The 14,568-nt window shown below is 33.4% G+C and overlaps 1 protein-coding gene across 2 annotated transcripts; it reads left to right on the forward strand.

Annotated features, from left to right (window-relative positions):
* Window positions 1–7,908, forward strand: LOC129874337 (F-box protein SKIP14-like). Of its 2 annotated transcripts, none has more exons than XM_055949597.1 (3): window positions 1–230; window positions 365–1,221; window positions 6,977–7,908. In XM_055949597.1, exons 2-3 carry the CDS (start codon window positions 418–420, stop codon window positions 7,499–7,501), a joined length of 1,329 nt encoding a protein of 442 aa, XP_055805572.1. In that variant the 5' UTR covers window positions 1–230; window positions 365–417; the 3' UTR covers window positions 7,502–7,908. The 2 variants fall into 2 exon arrangements, with proteins under 2 accessions (XP_055805572.1, XP_055805573.1); XM_055949598.1 differs by having other exon boundaries at window positions 370–1,221.
* Window positions 7,909–14,568: the final 6,660 nt, after the last annotated feature.

The raw sequence follows: 14,568 nt of genomic DNA on the forward strand, positions 1-14,568 counted from the left end.
CAGTCCGCCCACCAAATCTCGCGCCAGGCGTTCCCACCAAGAAAGAATGGTCACTCTATCCTCCATCTAAGTTATCGATTGTTAAAACTCAAGAAACACCAACAATCTACCCTTTACATGTCACTCACTCGGCGTAATAGTTCAAAAAACCCTCCATTTCTCAATTTCTTCTAGGGTTTGGGTCGTGTAGCTGCTCTTTCTACCACCATTTGCCTTTTGGGTAAATCCCGGTATGTTGTCCATCCATCCTGTCGTTTTCCATTCTGTATTTGGTTTAAATTTCGTGTTTTGCTGGAACAAGGTTATGTTTGAGATTTTAGGGTTTTGTTGAAGATTAATGTTGGTTTTGTTTTCGTTGATATAGCATAGGTAGGTGAGGCTTTTTTAGGTGATTGGTGACTGTTTTGAGTGGGCGTCATGGCTTGGAATCAAGGGGAAGGATCCTCAGCTGGGATCGAGTTCGATAAGGGGGGTGGATTTGGTGATTTTGGGGGTTTTAATTTTGAAAAAGAGGAGCTTGATGAATTTCATGAATGTGGAAAATCGAACAAGGGCTCTGATGAAATTACTGATTTGTTGCCTTCGGATCCGTTTAATATGGAAGGTAGTACCCAAGGTCTCACAGCCTTCACTGGTTGGTTAGAGGATTTTCAGAAGGATTTTGGGTTTAAGGTAGACGAGAATGAAGTTGCGAGATTTGATTCTTTCTTGACTGGCAAGATGAGGATTCATGAGGATACGCGTTTCCAGTTGATTGATGGAAATCGTAAGCTGTTCGGGATGAATTTCAGAGAGGGGTTGGAAGGTGGCCATGGTCGGATGGATGGTAAGAAGGAGATCATGGATTTTAGTGATGACAAGTATTGGAATCTTGGTGATACAACACATAATGATCAAGGGGGAATTAACAATCATGGTGGTATGGATGGAGGTAATCCATCGGATGCGTTGTTGCTTGCCCTTGGTTATTTAGGCTTGAAGGACCTTCTTGTAGTTGAAAGAGTATGTAAGCCTTTACGTGATGCTGTTATCGGAGATCCACTTTTATGGAGAAATATTAACATATATCATCCATTTTGTACTAAGATCACAAACGATATCCTTATAAAGTTGACGAATAGGGCTCAAGGCCATCTTCATTCTCTCAGTCTATTTCACTGCTCAAAGCTCACTGATGCTGGTTTGAAGCATGTACTTGATAGGAATCCCAACCTGTCAAAGGTCAGTTGTTTCTCTTGTGTTACTTGCTTAGCTTAATTTTGTCATTATGTCTTGATAGAATTTGTCATTATAACTGTAAATAGTAGTAATATGTATTAGGTCTTAAGTAAATTATTACCCATTCATATTTAAATGTTTTGTACAAGTGATATTAGCAATTGTAGAAAATAGTTATTATGAACTGTATTTAGAAGTTTTGGATTTTATGAAAAATGAAGGAAAAGTGAGGAAAAATGAATATTTTTTTGGTATAAGAGAGGTGTAACGCCAATTCTCCAAAGATCATGTGTATGTGTGTATAACTCATAAATTATTAAAATTCTCAAAACAAAATGTGCAAGGAGAATTGAAAATAGAATTTCTAAAATTGTTTATGATTTTAAAAGCACAATGGAAACATTCCTTAAGAAATTGAATATCTTTCTGACTTTTTCATGGATTTGGCTCCTTTCCAAGTGTCCATTGCCTGTTGTTTCAATTTCTCCAAATTCTTACTCGGATGTGAGACACATAGACCATTTTAAAATTAATGGTTTCTATTTAATTAACTAAAACCAAGCCTTAACTATGGTTATAATAAATGTTATTCCATATATAGTATTCAAATTTCTTGATATTTGTTCCAACAAAGTCTATCTATAGCGCCAAAATTATCCCAATAATTTGGTAACACTGAAATCTAGCACCAAAGAAAATCTTCCAGAATCTTCCATGGAAATCTAGTTTTCGGAGATCATTGATAGAGCAAAACTCAACAAAAAAAAGTGGAATACAAGAGGAAAAAACACAGAATAAGAAGCAAGACATGAGTGTTCAGTTTTTGCTGAAAATAAAGTGACTATTCACGCCAAGTTCTTTCTTAATCCAATTTAAATATTATAGAACTCAAGTACTTGTTATTTGTGTCATCGTGTGTTCCTTGTAATGTCAATCGTCAAGTATTAGATCATGTATAATGTGTTTGTAAATTTCCAAGTGTAGTGCCATTAAAAGCAATTGAAAGCAACCATTTTCCCTTCAATTAGCTCTTAATAAATAAGTCCATGACGTTCTCATAGACTGTTAACAAAACTTTTAGCATTTTGTCTGTGTTTGAAACTAGTGCAATAAGTTTATTTAATAAACATTGCAAGGATTATGTTAGTGAAAGCCTATATGTGACAGAAGAGGCAAGGAAGAGGTTAATTTTGGCTTAGCCATCCCAAATTTTAGCTGATGAATGTCTGGTTAAGTATGAATTTTGCACTGTTAAATGTAAAAAAAAATAGAAAAAATATGTAGAATAAAGGAGAATGATCATTGCTGACTAAGAAAGTAAACAACTACGTAAATAATTGAGAGAACGTAAGTGATAATATTTTTAAAAGATCTTATGGTAGGTAGAATTGTGGGATTACCAAATCTTTTGGGAGCAAATATCTGAAATATATTATTATCTTAACTATGGTTGAGGTCTAGTTTTAGTTAGTTAAATCTAAACCATTAGTTTTAAAATTGGACATGGTTTCCCATCCTAGTAAGAATTTGGGAAATTGGAGACCATGAGAAATGGAGAGGAGTCGGATCCGAGATCAAAATAGAAGTGCAGAAATAAATGCACTTAAATGCATGTCAAGCACCATGGTAACAGAATTTAAAAGAACACTTAAGTGGAAATCAAAATATCTAAAAAACAAACAATATTGGGAAAAGGAAAAAAGATTGGTTGAAACCGTAAAAGAAATGGATGTTAAAAATATATAAAAACAAACAATTATAAGTGAAGGAAGAAGCTTAATAATTGTATTTAGAGATTTCAGGACATTTTAATATAAGATAATTGAAAAAAAATTAGAAAAAAACTACAAAATAATATTAATAAAGAACTATTTTGGTCTAAGGAATTATAGTGTCACACCACATTACCTAGAGAGAATTTTGTGTTATGTACACTCCAACCATCTTCCATGGGGTTGTTAACCTAACCGATAGCACTTCCTTTATTACCTGTGAGATGGTCTATTCATTGAGTGCATGACATTGCTGCACAAATGCCTAAGTTAATGTATTTTCTTCATGGTTCATTTCTGTGAGTGCAAGTAAAAACTGTGCTAAGAATAATAAAAGGACAGTTGAAGGTGGGGTTGGGAAGAGGTTAAGATGAAGAAGATGACGGGCAAGAGGTTGTCTCAAAACTAAGGGGAACAAACAAAATTGATGAGTCAAATAAAGCCTTGATGTTTTATTTTAAAGTCTAACTGTCGAAAACAAACACAAAATTAAAGTTAGTTATTAGTGTGAAGGAGCAAACTTTAATGGAAAAGGCACTTTGAATAATTTCTTCTTATTTTTCAAGAAATTGAGGTAGAAAATGGTTTTGAAAAAAGGAGGAAAAAAAAACATAAATGCACTTCTTGGTCTAAAAGGCATGTCACATCACTTCCTCAAAGCCTAGCTTTATATATATATAGATAGATAGATATGTTGTTTCAAAAGACCTAAAAAAATTTTGATCCATGCAGACTTGCCGGGCTTGCCTAGTGCGGGTTACCTCTCTTGTATGGTTTGCGAGCTATTGCACAGGAGCAGAGGTTTTACCCTGTGCACACCCAAAGGGTAGCGACTGCGGGTTTCCCGTGTCATAAAAAAAAACTTATTGGGATTAAAACTTATGTTGATAGTTGGTACATTTATATTAGGTCTACTGTTTGTTGGAGTCTTGTTAATACCTTAAAGAGTTGTACGTCAATAGAAAATATTGAGAACATTTACTATTAGAGAACCAAGATCATTAGTATTGGAATAAAAGAGGTCCAAATTAAGGGAAGTGGATACTGAGGATTCATGCAGCGACCCAAACTTGCTTGGAATTGAGGCAATAGTAGTGTTTTTGTCAAATGTTTTGCAGTCTTTACTCAATAGGACTCTGGTTTCATTTGAAGCATAGTACTGGCTTTCTATTAACTAGAAGTAGTGTATATTGGGATTCCTCATTGTTGCTTTCATCTGTTTCATTCTGTCAAAACCTATATTGATCTTTCCTTGTAGGAGGAGATGCTTTTTATAGTATCAATTATGAATCAAACTGCCTCTTCAAGTGCAATGTTTAGTAATGTGCCGATAATTGGAAATAATGGAGGTGAAAAAAATGTATTTGTACCAGATACTAACCCTCTTTATACAATATACCCTAGTAATAGTAATTACGTAAATAATCCTACAAATATTTACACGATATATTAAGCCTGGTAAAAATAGAATGTCAGGTTTCTATGGCAGCATGTTATATGAGATAATATCCCAAAATTTAGCATTTTCTTATGGAAATGTATAGTTAGTGAATATTATGGTTTGTTTCTATCCTAATCAACATCTTTTTCTATGAAACTATATAATATTCAATCCAAAACTATAATATTTAATTGATAACTACAATATTCTATCCAAAACTATAGACAAAATATTCAATTCAAAAATGTAGTCTTCATTCAACAATATAATATTCAATTCAGAAATAGATTATTCAATCCAAGATTACAATATTCCCACCAAAATTAACAATTGTATTCAAATAAAACTATACCCATATTTTTCTAGATGCTCGGAACTCTCTTTTTATTTACTTTCTCTTTTCTTCCAGTTAATCTATCAAACACCAGCTCTTTATTTCGAACAATGAATTGAGACACCCTAACTTGTAAACCACACTTTTTCATACTAAACCCTAAATTCAATTTGAATTTCCATGTTGACGTCTCTTCAACCCGCCTCCGCACTTGTCAGGTTATTCCCTGGCCTTGCAGGCATTGACAAACAAAGAAAATGTCCTCTAATTAATGCAAGACTTGAAGTAAATAATGCTTATATGGTGATTAGTAGAACTTGTTGAAGTCAAAACAATTATGAACATCTTATATTACTTATTCATAAATTTCTTTATCAGTCCTAAACCAATTATGCAGAGGCATTGGAAGGCCACCCAAGTAGGAGTAGAAATGGGTATATGCGAATTTCAGATTCAAGCAACTTATAGACGATATGGTGAGCAGCCGAATTTTGCACGTCTAAAGAGGAAGAGGAGTTTTTGGGGATGGAGATGCACTTGATTGGGAATTAGAGAAATATAAGTAGTAATTTTAAGAGTAAAACTGGGCAATGTATTTATCAGAATACTTAAAATGAAGGATTGACTCGTAATTGTTAGGGGTCGTTTGGTAACTGATTTGGAGGTGGATTATGCGGGTGTTAAATTCTGCATAAGTAATACCCCGTTTGATAGCCGGATAGGAGGTAAGTTATTTATGTATAAAATTAATACGGTGTTTGGTTTGCGATTTAGGAGTATAAGACATGAATAAATAAGACATGAATAACTTTCTGCATAACTAATAATTGCATAAAATAATACATTGATTCCCTCATAACTAATCTCTGCATTACTCCTAGTTACCAAACAACCTGTTAAAGTAATACATAATGAAATTAATAAACTTAAAAAATGGGTATAGAAATTAGTTTTGGATTTCCTGTGAAATATAAACAATAAATGGTTAAATCGTGTTAAGATGTGGCGTTTTCTTAGGGCATCTGGTGTAAAATTCAAATGAAAACTATAGCCATATTTTTCTAGAGGCTCAGAATTCTAGTTTAATTCACTGTCACTTTTCTTCTAGTTGTTCAATCAAGCACCAACTCTCCGTTTTGTTAAATGAATTTAGAAACCCTAACTTGTAAACCTCACATTTTCATACTAAATCCTAAATTTAATCGGAATTTAAATGTTGGCGTCTCTTCAACCTCCATACTTGTCAGGTTATTCCAAGGCCTTGCTGACATTGACACACGAGACAATGTCCTCTAATTATTGCAAAACTTGAAGTAATAATGCTTATATGTTGATTAACAGAACTCGTTGAAGTCAAAGCAATTATGAGCATCTCATATTACTACTACATAATTTTTTTCTTATCTCTCTCTCCCCAATCCCTCCGAAGTCTGAAACCAATTACGCATAAGCATTGGAAGGCCACCCAAGCAGGAGTAGAAACGGGTGATGTGCGAATTTCAGATTCAAGCAACTTATAGAAGATGTGACGGGAAGCTGAAAATTGTACTTCTAAAGAGAAAGGAAAGGAGTTTTCGGGTATGGAGATAAACTTGATTTGGAAGAGAGAAAAATAAGTAATTCTTAAGAGTAGAAATGGGTAATGTATTTATCAGAATACTTAAAACTGAGGATTGTCTAGTAATTGTTAAGGTAATACATTATGAAATTAGTAAACTTAAAAATGGGTATAGAAATTAGTTTTGGATTTTTTTTAATTTGGTGAAGTAGGTGATAGATTTAGTTTGGCTTTCCTGCGAAATATAACCTCTAAATGGCTAAGTTGTGTTAAGAGGTGTTGTCTTAGGGCACACGGTGAAAATTCTCAATAATAAATTCGTTTCATTTGATTCCTTTATGTTGAGAAATGGCATTAACAATTTCATTGACACAACTTTAAGTAAGTAACAGACTGATGAAAGATCTTATTTCTACCGGTTTTGGTAATATTTATACTAAAGTGTCCTCCATTGACCTCCTTTTAACCTCTCTGGAAGTTCTTTTACTCCATTAAACTTCTTACTATGTAGCTCTTCACTTCCTTGTATCTAGTTTCAGTTTAGTTCTATTAATTTCTTCTTTTTCATTTTGCTATATATTTAATAGAATTAATAGAACTTGATATCTTATTTGTCTAGTTTGCTGATGTCATGTTTGCCTGTGTTCATGCAGTTAAATGTCCCAGGATGTGCGAGACTCACCGCAGATGGTATACTCTCTAACTTAAAAGTCTCAAAGACTGCTGGAAAAATGAAACTTAAATATTTAGGGATTTATGGATTGTCTGGCTTGACAAACAAGCACATGGAAGAGTTCAAGCTCTTAACAGGTGTAGATAATAGCAAGCTGCCAACTACTCGTAAGCCACGGTTTTTTGGTGGTGGCCAGTTGCGTGTCATTTTTGATGATGACCGTGCTATGGATGTTGAAGTTTGCCCAAAATGCCAGAAGTTTGAACTAGTTTATGATTGCCCTTTGGAGAGTTGCCAAAAGAAGAAATCTTCCTCTCAGTTGTGCAGGGCTTGTACTAAATGCATTACGCGTTGTATCGATTGTGGATGTTGCTTAAACAATTGTGATTACGTGGAGCTGCTCCATTTTGAGTTGCTTTGTTTAGATTGCCTGAGAAAACCCTTGGGTTGGCAAAAGGTGGGGCAGAAAATGCCCTTTTTGTCTGAAACCACTGTTGTTCACTAGGGGGAGGGTTACCATTTCTACCCCTATGGCTAGGATGCATAATATTTGTTGCTTTTTTGGCTGTGGGAAAGCTTCAGGATCACATAACGCTTTTGAAGAACAGATTTGAAATGGAAGTCCTTTGTCTATCTTGAAGAAATTGGAGTCTTCTTATTGTCGAACTGGAAAGAAACATGGCAGACAAGAAGCTGATCTTCCGCATGGAGGCTTTGATAGTCTTATGTTGTATCTATGCTGTGTCATGATTGTGTTAAGTAAAACTTGTGTTGTATGCATGCTGTGTCATGATTCTGTTGAGTAACCCTTATGTTGTATCATGTATGCATGCTGTGTCATGATTCTGTTGAGCAAACCTTATGTTGTATACATGCTGTGTCATGATTCTGTTGAGTAACCCTTATGTTCTATGCATGGTGTGTCATGATTGTGTTGAGTAACCCATATGTTGTATGCATTTCGTGTTGAGTACCCTTACGTTGTATGTACGCTGTGTCCTGATTTTAACTCTTATGTTGAATGTATGCTGTGTCATGATTTTGTTGAGTAACTAAGGAGAGTGATGTAATTGAAGATGTTACACCACCAGAAGCTTGGGAGGAAGAATGGTGAGGTTGCATATATTAAGGCCTATTTGTTTGTTGTGTAGTTGAAGAAGAATATACCAGTGTTGGTTGGCTGGCATTGAGGCGAAGATTAAGTTGAGACATTGTTAAATAGGAAGCTCAGACAAGCATTTTCAGTGCATATGGTTTAGGTTGGGACATTGTTGGTTGACATATGCTAAAGCTTTGATCAGTTTTAGCTTTGGAGTACCCATGTCCTGTAGGACTGACATTCTGATAATTCACAAGAAAGAGAATAGAGACTATATTCACAGATAATTAAGGGTACGAGGTAGGAGGATCCAGAGGACACAAATTAGGGTGGAATGTTAGTAGGCAACATTGTGTTGTCTTGTTGTCCGTACTAATAAATATTAGTTATAGTATTGATCCTCTAGTTTCTTGTCCTTCGATTTATATTACTATTTGCTGTTCCTTGATTATCATATTGTTTTATTATAGTTTTTGTTATGTTACTATATGTTGTTTTGGTTATTGTAAGTTGTTTTTTGTACTCTTATGTTACTTCATTTTTTGGATTGCTTTAAATTGTTTTTTTTGAGTCGAAGGTAACACATCTCTACCTCTAAGGTAGGATAAGGTATGCGTACACTCAATCCTCCTCAGCCTTACTTTTGTGGAATTATACTGAATAAGTTATTTTTATCAGTTTAATACAATATTTCGTTTTTTAAAATGTCATACCAATATCATACCAAATTCGGATTGGTTAGGCTTTTCACTTTTCTGTTTTGGTTCAGGCGGTTAGGTAACTTCGATATTATTCTTTAAAGTTATATTTTATCAAACAAATTTAAAATAGAAAGCTAAAACTTGTAACTGGGATTCAAGAAAATCATTTTTTTATTGGAAAACAAGAGCAAATAAAAAACATCTAATACTTCAATATTATTGAACATCAAAATTAACTGCTCCAAATGAACCAAAAGAGTACCATTTTCACTTCCAAATAGTATATATTTGATTTATTTAACTGTCTGCATTGAGAATCATTTGCCTAAAGGACACCCCTAGATACCTTAAAAGGGTAGCCCGGTGCAATTAAGCTCCCGCTATGCGCAGAGTCCGGGGAAGGACCAGACCACAAGGGTCTATTGTACGCAGCCTTACCTTGTATTTCTGTCAGAGGCTATTTCCAAGGCTTATACCTTATTTATCAGAATTACTACTTACTCTTCATTTGGATCTATTTTTGTGTCCTGCTGATTCTTGTATTCAGGCTTTCAACTTCACAATGTCGAAGGAGAAATCACAAGACTGAATCATCTATCGTACTGAACAACATAGAGAATTTTTTCTTATTCTATTATATGTACAATAAAAATTGCAAAATCGTTGTGTTTATGACTTTGCTTTATTATTACTTTATTTTCTTGATTTCCATCCAACTTCCACGTGTTGACTATGCCACCATTGAGCAGGGGTTAAGCCCTTCACGAGATTTATAGTTGCATTACTTATAGCTTTCTTGTTTGTAGACAAAGCAGATTCACAATTGTCTTGAAAGGAAAAGTCAATTCAGAGAAAATTCATTGCTCTCTCCAGCAGACTATTGTTTAGATCATTACGCTCGTTTAAAAATACTCAATACAGTCCAATTAAATAATTAAAAAAAATCAATTTCCTAAAATCTACACAATTATTTATTAAGCGAGTCCATTTTTCTGCCATTTGATAACCTGGCGGCGGCAGAGCTTCAGATTTTGGTTTTAAGGGATGGCAATAGTGGGTAGGGGTGGCAAGTTTAGTCCATATACAATTTACGCAATTAACAATTTTATAGCTATGCTTTGATTTATTATGTATTTGTATTTTTGTATTTTTTTTGCAGATTTCAGAAAATAAAAACAAATTGGTTTGTATCAAAATGAATACGTATTAGGAGGAGAGATGTGAGCAAGATCAAGAGAGGGAGGATAGAGGATGAATACACGTTGTATTCATTGTATCATTAATATAAAAATACAGAATACAAATACAATTGAATACAAATTTAGTTTTTCGAATATTTCTAATACAATTAATATGAAATTCAAATCTCTTACCAATATTTGATTGGATACAATTGATACATAATACATTTTATAGAGAGGATGAATGCATATTGTATTTGTATGAATATAAATATAGTTTATACAAAATACAAATATAGTTTTTTCAACTACAACTGATATAAAATACAAATCTCTCACTTATATTTGATTAAATACAATTGATACAACTCATATAAATATCAACAAAGTGGGTTGTGCGTAGGGGGTCCAGTGGGTGGGTTGAATGGGGGTAGGGGGTGGCGAGTGTTTTTTTTTTTTTTTTTTTTTTTTTTTAGATATTTGGGGGTGGGGGGTAGGGTGGGCAAACTTGTGGATGTGGGGGTGGGTGATGGGGTACGGGGTAGATTTTTTTTTTCTGTATAAATATGATTTTTTTAAAAAGAATAATTTAGGGATGGAACGTGGGTGGTAGCCTGATAGGGGTTAGAGTATTAACAACTTAGTTTTGATTTAGTGTTTTTAACTTTAGGAGATTAAAGTGGATTAGAACTATTTAATCCAAATTATATTTGATCAAATTCATATTTATCCATATTTTTTATGCATGAAATGCAATCTAATCAATTTTGGCTCAATCCATCCAAATTTGATCCAATCGAACCATTTGTCACCTCTATTAGTGGAGCAATCTAATAATCCACTATGGGTGGTATCACACTATCTTAGATTAGAGATGATTATCATTCAATATATTGAAAAGACGTTAGGTAGGAGCGGACATGGTATGATATGATACAGTATTTGAAACTTCGGTACGATAATTTTGGTATTCGATTTTTAAAACTATTATACAATTACCATATCAATTTAATTCGGTATGATTCGGTATTTTGAAGTTCGGTCTCTATATTTTTCAGTATGGTAGATCAGTAAACATAGTTTGTTCAACTTTGACTAATATATACTCATATAACAGAGTATTATGACTTCGACAATTCAAAAAAAGGCCCTCAATTGTATCATATTAACACATTACACATGTAGAGATATATATTCAAAAGAAAATACAAACAACTCCTTTTGTAAATCAATTACATTTAAAATACATTTCAATCAAAATAGAGTAGTCAAAATTTCTATTTCTAAATATTTAGTTTATACTAGTACTAGGTTGCATATTTGTTAGTATTTAAAGAATATATATATATGTTATTTATGTACCAAAAATATTTAAAATATATACCATATACCATACCAAATACCATAATACCAAAATCACGGTATCAAAATTTTTGAAATGGTATAGTAATTATATACCATACCATGTCCACCCCTAATGCTAGACAAAAAGGTTAATAAAAATAGAAATGGTTAGATTTCCTATATTTTGGAGAGAGAAATTGAGTCAGGATGAGAGAATTGTTTCTATACTTTTATCAAATAATGCGGGTTAATAGTGAAGCTATCGTGCCTAAGGCGAAAGACTCTGATTTCTATTTATAGAATGCTACAGTATTCTCGCCATACATCAAGAATTGTGTCGAATTAAATGGCAGATACAATTCTTACTAATTCTCCCTACAATATTTGTGTGGTTAATGAAAAATCGGCAAGCTCTAACTACTTTGTGCAGCACTCTAACTACTTTGTGGAGCAAACAAAAGATCTAAAAATCACATTATTTATATGAACAAACAAACTTTACACAATCAACATAATTTTTTTTTTATATTCTATACCAATAAATTTATGATATTCATATACTGAGTAGTCAAATAAGTCACGTCAAAAATGCCAAAGCTTATATGTCTTGAAAGATCCAAGGGGCATGTTAAGTCTTTCCATACTAAAGTTTTGCCCTGCCCCGTTTAGCCCCTATTTAAATAAGGTGGATAATCAATTCTCTAGTGTACTCCCGGTCCAACTTGGAGATCTTGTGAAGTAATAGAAGTCCTCAGAAACATAAGGCCAATAATTTTCTTCAGAAATATATAATAAAATCCAAGTTTAAAGGGATTCGAAAGCTTTTCATGGGAAATTGTAAAATCTCAAGCACAAACGACTTACCTTATGATACTGCAAATAATACAAGTCTTGAATTATAAATTATTCAAATTAAGTGTGAAGATAGAATTAGAATTTGGGCAGAAGTAGATGTTCCAAATTTAATGGGATTAGGAATTAGGTAGCGTTTGGCTCCAAATAGTTTTTGTGAAAAATTTAAAAAATATTTGAGAACTTGTATTTGTCCATACAATTTGTCATTACTTGACAAATATTTTTGACAAAATCCCCAAGTTCCCATGTTCTAAAAAAAAAGTAGAATTTGAAAACTTGAGAAGTTTTAAAATTTAAAAATAACCCCAAACTTTTATATTTTATAAAAATACCAATCATTTATTAATTCCAACTAAATATTTATCTACCAATTTACTTCATTAATATGATCAACCAATACCATTAATTCCTCTTAAATAAAAATTATTTATAAAAATATCCACCGACCCTCTTAATTCTTGATCATTAAGTATATGTTAAATGAAACTATTAATGTATTGTATATAATGTTATTTTGCTGTTGTTGATTGTTATCAATTATGTTATAAAGTTTTTTTTTTAACGAAACATGTTCATTATAGAATGATAACACAAATTTATGGGTATTTTTAATAATATTTAGAACTTACAGGTACAAAATAATATTTTTTTTGAAATTTTACTAAAACTTGAAAAAACTTGGGGCCAAACGCATGGTGCAATTTCACCAATATTTCTCTCAAGAATAACAGAGCCTTAGTATTGTAGGTTGAATTCTGTCTATTTATATTAATTCATATTTTTTCCTTCTCAGTCACACACGTAATTATTCAAAATTTTTTCTGAAACATGTCGAGATCAAGGGGCACATTATTATTGTTGTTTATGTTGTTGGGTATTTGTAAAGGCATCGTTACTGCTACCGCAAGTGAATCCAAAACAGACAACAACAAGGAGTTGTTTGGTACTTCTTCAATTCTATGGTGGCGACACCCATCTCGATGGTGGTGGCATCATCATCATGTGCCATCAATTGGATGGTGGTGGCATCATCAACCAAAAAAACTATCACCACCCACTCTCGTGGTGTATTAGATTTGATCACTTCTATTTTCAAGCGTAAAATTTCATTATCCACACGATGAAAGTTTATATTAATTCATAGTTGTTTCCATCTCATTCACACACGTAATTATTCGATTTTTTTTTGAAACATGTCGAGATCAAGGGGCACATTATTATGTGTGTTTATATTGTTGGGTATTTGTATAGGCATCGTTACTGCTACACAAGTGAATTCGAAAAGACAACAACAAGGAGTTGTTTGGTACTTCTTCAATTCTATGGTGGCGACACCCACCCCGAATGGTGGTGGCATCATCATCATGTGCCATCAATTGGATGGTGGTGGCGTCATTACCCAAAAAAACTATCACCACCCATTCTCGTGGTGTATTAGATTTGATCACTTCTATTTTCAAGCGTAAAATTTCATTATCCACACGATACTGCAAAACAGTTTCAACATTTTCACATGATTGCTTTTACAGAAGATTCACGCACTTTAAAAGAGTACCATTTTTCCTAGGCAAAATAAGGAACTATTGCAGTCATCATCAAGATTAAAACATGTTCAAATCTTAGCGAGAGAACCAGATACTGCAACTTTTTTCCTTTTTTTTTTTGTCGTCAATTAGCTTTACTTTATATAAAATTTCTCCCCTTAATAGAAATTAAAAGGGGTAGTAGTTAAAATAATTTCAATTAAACTCTTTAATTAGTTCAATTGGATCTTCATCTCTAAAACTTTTGCCCTGCCCCGTGTAACCTCACCTCTACTTACAGGTGGATAATCAATTCTGTTGTGTGCTCCCTGTCCAGCTTGGAGATCTTGTGAAACTTGAGAATTTGTCACTATATTTATGTGAACAAATTCTACTGCAAATATTTGTATCCAAGTTCTAGCTGATGATAAGCCTTTTCGTCTAATCTCTAAATATGATTGATGATAGCAGCTTACATTTGTAAAGATTCTAATTTTAGCTATATTTTGTAACTGGAACTGCAAGAAAAATTACATAAAATAACTAAAAGAGTTTTTGAGCATAGATCCCCAACCCTACCCATCTGCCCTGCCCCGTTTAGCGTTTACCCTGCTCTGCCCCATCCGGCCTACCCCAATTGGCATCCTTAAGCTGGAACCCAACCTGTGTATTAGAAACAAGATCTTTACAAGAGGGGTGGAGCAGTATTAACTGTGATTATTCTTCAAATCAATTTTTTTATTACCATGGTGCTCGAGCCAACTTTCGCGACACCTACCAACAATATGTATCAGATAATTCTAGCCTTGGGCCCTGAGATACATGAGAAGAATCATCTAGTGTTTTCGTCTCCGCTGTGATTTGAACCC

Source organism: Solanum dulcamara, chromosome 11 (assembly GCF_947179165.1).
Source record: "Solanum dulcamara chromosome 11, daSolDulc1.2, whole genome shotgun sequence".
Taxonomy (NCBI): Eukaryota; Viridiplantae; Streptophyta; class Magnoliopsida; order Solanales; family Solanaceae; genus Solanum; species Solanum dulcamara.